General features: G+C 39.3%; 1 protein-coding gene across 2 annotated transcripts in view; it reads left to right on the top strand.

The window, feature by feature from the left end:
• The first annotated feature begins 374 nt into the window (after positions 1 to 374).
• Positions 375 to 10,952, top strand: part of MTHFD2L (methylenetetrahydrofolate dehydrogenase (NADP+ dependent) 2 like) — a 177,292-nt gene continuing 166,714 nt past the window's right edge. For both annotated transcript variants that reach the window (XM_073601027.1, XM_073601026.1), the window contains exon 1: positions 375 to 691. In XM_073601027.1, the coding sequence (XP_073457128.1) occupies positions 579 to 691 (113 nt within the window). In that variant the 5' untranslated portion in view covers positions 375 to 578. The remainder of the gene's footprint in view (positions 692 to 10,952) is intronic.

Here is a 10,952-nt window from a genome sequence, read left to right as displayed (position 1 = left end):
GATTTCAGTTTTTAAAAATATGACATATAAAAGGCATCGTACTGAGAAAACAAGAAAAAAAAAACAGCTTTGTATGTTAGACAATACACCTTTAGTGTCTCACACAACTGGGAATGCAGTAAAGGAGTATGCCTATAAAGATTTTAATTTATCTAGGTCATGGTATAGTTGGTAGTAGTCACACACACACCTAAAAATGGCAAAATAAAAACTGTACTCCATGTCATAGTATCTGCATCTGCCTATTTACGTAGCTCTGACCAGTTTATAATAACTGAACAATGAAGAAAACTGTACACCTTTGCAATGGCCCAAGCACCATGCAACATTACTGCCTGTTTTTTTCTGTGCAGGTATGCCCATTATCCAATCACTGCTATAGAGGGGTGGAGTTCTTATTCCCACACAGTTTATACATTGCTTCAATCCTCATCAGTCAGTGATGCTTGAAGGTACCATTGACTGTATTGCAAATGATTCTCATGATGGTTTTACTGCTGCAGGGGGAGATAATCTAACCCACTCCTCCTCTTGTATACCCTTGTTCTCGGTGTGTTCTCTTATTGCACGCATAGCTCATGGCCTCTACATTCACTGGCATTCGTCTTCTACAGAGGACAAAATATGGAATTGCAAACCCCAGAATGACTACCTGGAGTAGAGGCTATCACGCAGACATGGCATGTAGCAGGTGAGAGCTTAGCCAGGTTACTGGACTGACTCTGCATGTGAATTTGCTTATAATTTTTTTCCGCTTAACAAGCAAAAAGGTCACCCTGTCCTGCCTGATTTACTGTGTGTGTGTGTGTGTGTGTGTGTATATATGTATATATATATATATATATATATATATATATTTATCTGGGACTGTGTGTAAGCCCCTCTGCAGAAGGAGGCTTTTTAAACGTTTGTTCTTGATGTGGAAAATTAAAAGAACACTTAGCTTTATGTATAGACAAATGGTCAACAGTAAAATAGCTGGCACAAATCTTTAAGGTGTTGGTAGGAATATTTGAAAAAATATTACAAATCTCATATTTACATGCCCTTGAATAGCTTTTTAAAGTTTTTGCACTGAGCGATATGCACTTAAATTGTACTTAAAATATAACAAATACAATAAATTGGAGGAAAAGGAGAGTCTGTGTGGGACTTTAAACACACTTCTGTGTAAATTCAAATAGGAACATTCTATGCCACTATGGTTAGGTTGATACAAAATTTGTTTCCACACATACTCTCTCCTATTTAAATAACAAATATAATAGTATAAAGCCTTATTTATAGTGTTGACACTTGCAAATAATAAACAGAAGTTAATTTTTCAATTACAATCATAACTTCTCAGACATAGCATAGATCCAGATCATTTCCTGAGAAAAGGTATACTCCTTTTAGGTATTTATGATGGATATAAAAAAAATAAATAAAAAAAATATATATTTAATTATAATTGATTTGCTTGTATGTATATTCTACACTTACAGAATGTATACATCATGTATTGCGTGATTTGCATTTATATATTAATATAAGCATGCTTTTACACAGGTGCTCATGTTTAATTCCCGGTGGTTTTCTTCTGTTAACAGTGTAGAAATGGCTTTGTCTTTCTGGCACAAATTATTATGAAGGGATAATAATGTTTATTGCTTCTGCAGCTTTTCCTTCACACTCCACTAGTTTTAACTGATGACTGCAGAGCTGGAGATGTAGAGAAAGCACAACCCTTCCATATGGCGACCCTTTTATTTACGTCCTTGCTTTCGCCCTGCACTGTGTTTTCTAAAAGCTGCTCTTATTTGATCATGAACTTTATTGCTATCATAAAATAATCGGAAAATTTGATATAATGTTTATAGATAGTAGCTATACAGTGCTTTGCGTTGTCTGATATACCGAATACAGTATATAATTGCTCATGTAAATTTTGCTACAGTGTATTCCTTTGTGCTTGCATGGAATAATCACCCAGCAACACATAAAATCAACACCCAGCAACACATAAAATAAGATATCCTTGGGTTTCTTAAAAAATCTTCTTCCCTATTTTTAAATTTTAGGTTGTCCTGACCAGACAGACAGTTACTATAGCACACTGAGCACAGACAGTACTACAAGCATGCTAAAAAAAAAAAGGCAACTTTTACTTGAATTGTGTTACACAGGGGTTTGCAATGGGAGGAAGAGAAATATCTCACAGTCACCAGGCTATGCATAAGTTTTGTGGATGCTTTAACTTGCATACATTTTTCCTATGTGTTTCACAGAAAATTTACATTCGTTCACTACACATACTCTTGAGCTTAATGTTGCCTGAGCTAGGATTAAAAGTTGCAACAGGCACAATGGTGGGGTGATTAAAACTATGGCAAACAGATCTCTCATGGTCTGCCAATCTGGGTGTGAAATCTCTTGTCTATGAGCAGTCTAGCTGCAGAGTCAGTTTGCATAGCAAAGAACAGAACAAAAGAGTGGGCACCAGCCTAATGCATTATCCCACGATATTTAATGAGAAATAGCTGTCATAAATTATACTCACAAACATAAGAATTAAAATTGCTCTTCCAGGTACTCATCTGTAGCCCTGTAGTCCTAGGTACAACAGTGTTTCAAAGACTAAACCTTCTTCCTCAGAGCCCTGAGGTGTAGCCTTCGAAACGTGTCAGCCAGTGAGGGACCCCGGTGAGGTCCCCCTGTACTCTGCAGTTTGCTGTACCTAGGACTGCAGGGCTACAGATGAGTAGCTAGATGAATGATTTTAATTCCTGTTTATGAGTTTAATTTATGACAGCTATTTTTTATTAAATATCACTGGATAATTCACTAGGCTGGTGCAACCTCTTTTGTTTGTTCTTTGTAGTGGCTTCAGGATGTCCCCAGCCTGAGAGGGCAGCAAGGCTTGAGGCTATATCACCGTGTTGCTGAGTCATTCGCTATACCTTTTATCCAGGATATCACACTTTTGCACAGGAGATTTTTTATTGTTGTCTCAGTTTGCAAAGCCTCTAGTTTAAAGGGACGTACAGGTACGCACATTTGCCTGTACGAGCCATTCTGCCGACGTATATGTGTGTGCAGCTGTCGGCAAGTGGTTAAGTGACTTTGATCATAGCATGGTTGTTGGTGCCAGATGAGCTGGTCTGAGTATTTCAAAAACTGCTGATCTGCTGGGATTTTCACGCACAACCATCTCTAGGATTTACAGAGAATGGTCCAAAGAAGAAAAAATATCCAGAGGTCAGAGGAGAATGGGCAGAATGGTTTGAGATGGTAGACAGGCAACAGTAACTCAAATAACCACTCCTTACAAGCAAGGTATGCAGAATACCATCTCTGAATGCACAACACATCAAACCTTAAAGCAGATGGGCTACAGCTGCAGAAGACCACATCAGGTGCCCTCTTGTCAGCTAAGAACAGGAAACTGGGGCTACAATTCGCACAGGCTCATCAAATTTGGACAATAGAAGATTGGAAAAACTTTGCCTGGTCGGATGTGTTGCGATTTCAGTTGCAACATTCAGATGGTAGGGTCAGAATTTGGTGTGAACAACATGAAAGCATGGATCCATCCTGCCTTGTATCAACGGTTCAGTCTGGTGGTGGCAATGTAATGGTGTGTAGGATATTTTCTTGGCACACTTTTGGCCCCTTAGTGCCAACTAAACATTGTTTAAACCCCAGGGCCTACCTGAGTATTGTTGCTGACCATGTGTACCCATCTTCTAATTGCTACTTCCAGCAAGATAATGCATAATGTCACAAAGCTCAAATAATCTTAAACTGGTTTCTTGAAAATGACAATGAGGTCGCTGCACTCCAATGGCCTCCACAGTCACCTGATCTGAATCTAATAGAGCACCTTTGGGATGTGGTGGAATGGGAGATCCACATCATGGATGTGAGCCAACCAATCTGCAGCAACTGCGTGATGCTGCCAATATGGAACAAAATCTCTGAGGAATGTTTCCAACACCTTTGTTGAATCTATGCCAGGAAGAATTAGGGCAGTTCTGAAGGCAAAAAGGGGTCCAACCCAGTACAAGCAAGGTGTACCTAATAAAGTGGCCGGTAAGTATATATTGTTATCTTGGACCCTAGTCAAATAGATTCAATTTTTTTTTGACAGTGTCAATGTAGAACTTTACTGTCAGCTGGGCGAGGAGGCTTTTATCACTTCTCCTCAGTACTATTAGGTGGACGCTGTTTTGCCTCTGTGTATGCGTAATGGGGTTACATCATCCAGGCACACAATTCCATTACTAACATTTTACGGATGCTGGGGATGATCTTGAATTGTATATTACTCAGGCAGTGCACACAAAAGATGTTAGAAGAAAGAGGAAAGAGTTTTTGCCAGAAGAGACATGCAAAGTCAATTTGGCCAAAAATGTGACCTCATAGCAATTTTGTGACTTAAGCTCTTTTTTAAAATGAAAGCTAATTGAGAGCTGGGTTACAAAAACATTATTTAAGATATATTTTTGCCTAAAAACTGAAATTCTGGCACAAAAGCATGATTGTAGACAACATAAGAGGACTACAAGGGTTTATATATATATATATATATATATATATATATATATATACACACACACACACACAGTATCTCACAAAAGTAAGTGCACCCCTCACATTTTTGTAAATATTTTATTATATCTTTTCATGTGACAACACTGAAGAAATGACACTTTGCTACAATGTAAAGTAGTGAGTGTACAGCTTGTATAACAGTGTAAATTTGCTGCCCCCTCAAATTAACTCAACACACAGCCATTAATGCATTAATGTCTAAACTGCTGGCAACAAAAGTGAGCACACCCCTAAGTGAAAATGTCCAAATTGGGCCCAAAGTGTCAATATTTTTTGTGGCCACCATTATTTTCCAGCACTGCCTTAACACTCTTGGGCATGGAGTTCACCAGAGCTTCACAGGTTGCCACTGGACTCCTCTTCCACTCCTTCATGACGACATAACGGAGCTGGTGGATGTTAGAGACCTTGCGCTCCTCCACCTTCCGTATGAGTATGCCCCACAAATGCTCAATAGGGTTTAGGTCTGGAGACATGCTTGGCCAGTCCATCACCTCGGGTATTTAGCAAGGCAGTGGTCCTCTTGGAGGTGTGTTTGGAGTCATTATAATGTTGGAATACTGCCCTGCGGCCCAGTCTCCAAAGGGAGGGGATCATGCGCTGCTTCAGTATGTCACAGTACATGTTGGCATTCATGGTTCCCTCAATGAACTGTAGCTCCCCAGTTCCGGCAGCACTCATGCAGCCCCAGACCATGACACTCCTACCACCATGCTTGACTGTAGGCAGGACACACTTGTCTTTGTACTCCTCACCTGGTTGCCGCCACACACGCTTGACACCATCTGAACCAAATACGTTTATCTTGGTCTCATCAGACCACAGGCTATGGTTCCAGTAATCCATGTCTTTAGTCTGCTCGTCTTCAGCAAACTGTTTGCCTGCTTTCTTGTGCATCATATTTAGAAGAGGCTTCTTTCTGGGATGACAGCCATGCAGACCAATTTGATGCAGTGTGCGGCGTATTGTCTGAGCACTGACAGGCTGAACCCCCACCCCTTCAACCTTTGCAGCAATGCTGGCAGCACTCATATGTCTATTTCCCAAAGACAACCTCGGAATATGACGATGAGCTTGTGCACTCAACCTCTTTGGTCGACTATGGCGATGCCTGTTCTGAGTGGAACCTGACCTGTTAAACCGCTGTATGGTCTTGGCCACCTTGCTGCAGCTCAGTTTTAGGGTCCTGACAATCTTCTTATAGCCTAGGCCATCTTTATGTAGAGCAACAATTTTTTTTTCAGATCCTCAGAGAGTTCTTTGCCATGAGGTGCCATGTTAAACTTCCAGTGACCAGTATAAGAGAAGTAAGAGCGACAACGCCAAATTTAACACACCTGCTCCCCATTCACACCTGAGACCTTGTAACATTAACGAGTCACTTGACACCGGGGAGGAAAAATGGCTTATTGGCCCAATTTGGAAATTTTCACTTAGGGGTGTATTCACTTTTGTTGCCATTGGTTTAGACATTAATGGCTGTGTGTTGAGTTATTTTGAGGGGACAGCAAATTTACACTGTTATACAAACTGTACACTCACTACTTTACATTGTAGCAAAGTGTAATTTGTTCAGTGCTGTCACATGAAAATGGGAGAAAGAAATAAAACTGCGCTATTTTAGAAAAGATGCGAAAGCTAAAGCAGCTACATATAAATGTGACTAAAATTTGTGAACTCAGGGTAAATGTGAATGTAGCGCTAATGGAAGCTGTGTGAAACAGCTAGATATCAAAAAATTGTAAAGAAATAGTGATATTGAAAAAACATGTGAATAAACATGTGAATGATCTAAGCATGTGAATCTGAAAAATATCAAAACACTGGTGAAAATATAAAGATAAATCTCAAACAGAAAATAATAATGATGGTATCAATAAGCGGTTGGTCTGGTGAAGGACAACTAAGTATAAACAACAAGGAAAATGTCCTGACAACTAGTGTCCCAAAAGCTGAAGGTTTGTGGGGAAACCGAATATTGTCACATGAAAAGATAGAATAAAATATTTACAAAAATTATGTACTCACTTTTGTGAGATACTGTGATATATATATATATATATATATATATATATATATATATATATATATATATATATATATATATATATATATATATATATATATATATATATCTGTATTTAAGCTGACCATTCTCTGTCGGTCCCAGTGCACAATTCATTATGTCACTAGGCCGACTCTTCAGCTCATTGCGGTCTGTTGTTCCAAATACAGTATATTGTGGTTGCTTATTCGTGGTTTGTCAATCAAGTCTTGCTCAGTGTCACAGATTCGTAACCCCCTTGTCGTATCATTCGTATCGGTTCGTACCATACCCTACGATTCATTATTCATATCAATGTTCTTAACCATTCGGATTACATCAGCAGCTACATGCATCACACTCCAAACCGAACCTAGTCGCACCGGTGGCACAACGGTTCGCATCACGAGTATTCCACACACCAATTCGTAACACTCCCTGTCATAAATCTACGATCCGTTATGTATGCTATTTTCACAGTTCGTTCCTACACATACTATTTCTGCTATCCTTTTCTTTTCGCCTATCAGTAGGTTACCTTTGTTGCAATCATTGCAAGAATACGCATCTATCTAGCAATCGCTGCAAAACACATATCTCAGCATATACCCATTGCATTTGCTACAAACAGGCTTCTCAGCATAGACTCCTTGCAATCGCTGTAAGTACACGCATCTCAGCAGTTACCCATTTGCTAGGCTGCAAACATGCATCTCAGCCTAAACTCCTTGCAAACGCTGCAAGTACACATCTCAACATAACTTCTTGCAAATCGCTGCAAGCACACTCAGTGCCACTCACACAGCCACACTTCATTTTAGTGGCACTTAATCAGCCACTCGTCTCCAGTGGCATTTATACGAGCCACTCATTATTTTTCGTCTGTCTTTCTCCCTCAGGTCAGTCGAGTTCAGGTTCCATCCTGTACCAGGTTGGATGTTATTTCCCAGGTAAATAAAAACAAAAAACAATTGCAATGATTGCATCTTCACCAGGGCTAGTCGCATACAAAGGGCACAAAAAGGGGGAGTTAAAAAAAAAAAAAAAAATCTTGTTGCACTTATGTCACCACTACTGCAGGTATTCCCGGTTGACCAAGTTTCGATCCTAACCAGGACCTTGCTACTAGAGCGTCAGTCAGATGCGTAGTTCACGGTTTCTCTATCACATCACTCTGCAGCACCCTTGCACTATACTGTTACTTCACATACAGTCAGGTCCATAAATAATGTGACATTGACACAATTCTAATCTTTTTGACTCTATAGACCACCACAATGGATTGGAAATGAAACAAACAAGATGTGCTTTATCTGCAGACTTTCAGCTTTAATTTGAGGGTATTTACATCCAAATCAGGTGAACGGTGTACAAATTAGAACAGTTTGTATATGTGCCTCCCACTTTTTAAGGGACCAAAAGTAATGGGACAGATTAACAATCATCCATCAAACCTTCATTTTTTAATACTTGGTTGCAAATCCTTTGCAGTCAATTACAGCCTGAAGTCTGGAACGCATAGATATCACCAGACGCTGGGTTTCATCCCTGGTGATGCTCTGCCAGGCCTCTACTGCAACTGTCTTCAGTTCCTGCTTGTTCTTGGGGCATTTTCCCTTCAGTTTTGTCTTCAGCAATGAAATGCATGCTCAATCGGATTCAGGTCAGGTGATTGACTTGGCCATTGCATAACATTCCACTTCTTTCCCTTAAAAAAGTCTTCAGTTGCTTTGGCAGTATGCTTTGGGTCATTGTCCATCCCTGTCCAATGAGTTCTAAAGCATTTTGCTGAATATGAGCAGATAATATTGCCCGAAACACTTCAGAATTCATCCTGCTGCTTTTGTCAGCAGTCACATCATCAATAAATACAAGAGAATCAGTTCCATTGGCAGCCATACATGCCCACGCCGTGACACTACCACTACCATGCTTCACTGATGAGGTGGTATGCTTTGGATCATGAGCAGTTCCTTTCCTTCTCCATACTCTTCTCTTCCCATCACTCTGGTACAAGTTGATCTTGGTCTCATCTGTCCATAGGATGTTGTTCCAGAACTGTGAAGGCTTTTTAGATGTTGTTTGGCAAACTCTAATCTGGCCTTCCTGTTTTTGAGGCTCAAGCAGAAAATAAGGCACCTCTAAGTGCAGAAGATTAAAATATTTAATATCCCCAGTGGGATTAAAAACACTTACAAGATCAGAAAGTAAAATAAGCATAACATCGTTGATGGTAAGAGCGATCCAGCATCAGGAGGGTCCGCAGCTTGTTGTAAGAGTCCCAGGACTGTGGATAAGTAGCGGCAGGGACTCCAATGAAGTTGCCAGCAGATGTTGGAAGATCCTGGAGATGCCGATGGAGGTCACACGATCTGAGTCTAGGGAAAACGAAGATCCCGGAAGTGACGTCGGCGGTGAGGGACAGCATCCAGCTTGGAACGAATGTAGTCATCAAAAAGGGACGCGTTTCGGAACTGCTATAGGTTCCTTTTTCAACCTATGGATACAAGTATACCCATGCATAATTTACACTCTCTGGGCCAGCTGTGGGTGGGGACAAGGGCAGGAGGAAGTAGGAAATGGTGTATGGCATTTTCACAAAGACATGAATCATCAGAATAATGCTAAATACACTATTGGTGAAAACAATTGATAAAAGGGTAGGTAAACAAGTGGAGGAAGAAATATAAGAAAATATGTAAATATGTAAGAAACACTGGAATAGTATGTATATGTCCTCACAAATGGAGATGTTAAGTAACCAGCAGCGATCAGTCAAGTAATAGATACAAATAAAATATAAAGGTATCAGAAATGAACAAATAAAGGCAGTTGATATGCATGCTCGAGAGGAAATATATTGTAAGAAACACTGGAATATTATGTATATGTCCTCACAAATGGAGATGTTAAATAACCAGCAGCGATCAGTCAAGTAGTAGATAAACTAAAAATAAAAAAAAATAAATAAAATAAAAAGGAATAAGAAATGAACAAATAAAAAGGAATAAGAAATGAACAAATAAACGCAGGTGATATGCGTGCTCGAGAGGATATAAATTATCATCTATGAGCAAGGGAGATCAGTCAAGTAGTAGATAAACTAAAAAGAAAAAAAAAATTAAAATAAAAAGGAATAAGAAATGAACAAATAAACGCAAGTGATATGCGTGCTCGAGAGGATATAAATTATCATCTATGAGCAAGGGAGAAACAGATATATTGGAGGGCACTAAGAATATATCCACAAAGATGGAAATGTTAGTTCACCAGCAACAAACAATCAGGTAATAGAAAAAAAGAGAAAAAAAAAAAATATATATATATATAGAGAGAGAGAAAAATCAAATGAACAATAAGGTGGAGGCACATGTGATAAGAGTGCTGAAAAGGATATGAATTATCATCTGCGAACACATATGATATATGTGCGCAATGACATATGGACGTACCAATAGAACCTCTGGAGATGGAGATGAAAACTATAGAGGTTTAAAGAATTTCAAAATCCTCATTTAACCCTCCAGGAGCCAAAACATTCAACGAGAAGATCCAGTACATTTCTCTATGACAAAGCCTCCTAAAACGCTCAGCTGGAGGGAGGTCCCTAGGCATTGCCTCGATGACCCTAAGGCCATCAGTGGATTTATCGTGATATTCGAGGTAATACCTGGGGACACTTTGATTATCCAGTCTACCAGTGATGAAACGGCGATGTTCACCAAAACGTTTCCGTAGTGGCCAGATGGTTCGCCCAACGTAGAAAAGGCCACAAGGGCATGTCAGGCAGTAGACAACATGGTCAGAGGAGCAAGTGTGAAAGCCCTTGTACTGGATCTTCTCGTTGAATGTTTTGGCCCCTGAATGGTTAAATGAGGATTTTGAAATTAGTGCTATTTTTTAACCCTCATATAGTTTTCATCTCCATCTCCAGAGGTTCTATTGGTACGTCTATATGTCATTGCGCACATATATCATATGTGTTCGCACATGATAATTCATATCCTTTTCAGCACTCTTATCACATGTGCCTCCATCTTATTGTTCATTTGATTTTCATATATATATATATATATATATATATATATATATATATATATATATTCATTTTTTTTCTTTTTCTTTTTTTCTATTACCTGATTGTTTGTTGTTGGTGAACTAACATTTCCATCTGCGTGGATATATTCTTAGTGCCCTCCAATATATCTGTTTCTCCCTTGCTCATAGATGATAATTTATATCCTCTCGAGCATGCATATCACCTGCGTTTATTTGTTCATTTCTTATTCCTTTTTATTGCATTTCTTTTTAG

The sequence above is a fragment of the Aquarana catesbeiana genome, linkage group LG01, assembly GCF_042186555.1.
Source record: "Aquarana catesbeiana isolate 2022-GZ linkage group LG01, ASM4218655v1, whole genome shotgun sequence".
NCBI classification, from domain to species: Eukaryota; Metazoa; Chordata; class Amphibia; order Anura; family Ranidae; genus Aquarana; species Aquarana catesbeiana.
Note: the sequence above shows the minus strand (reverse complement) of the source record. Positions and strands in the feature narration are given on the sequence as shown.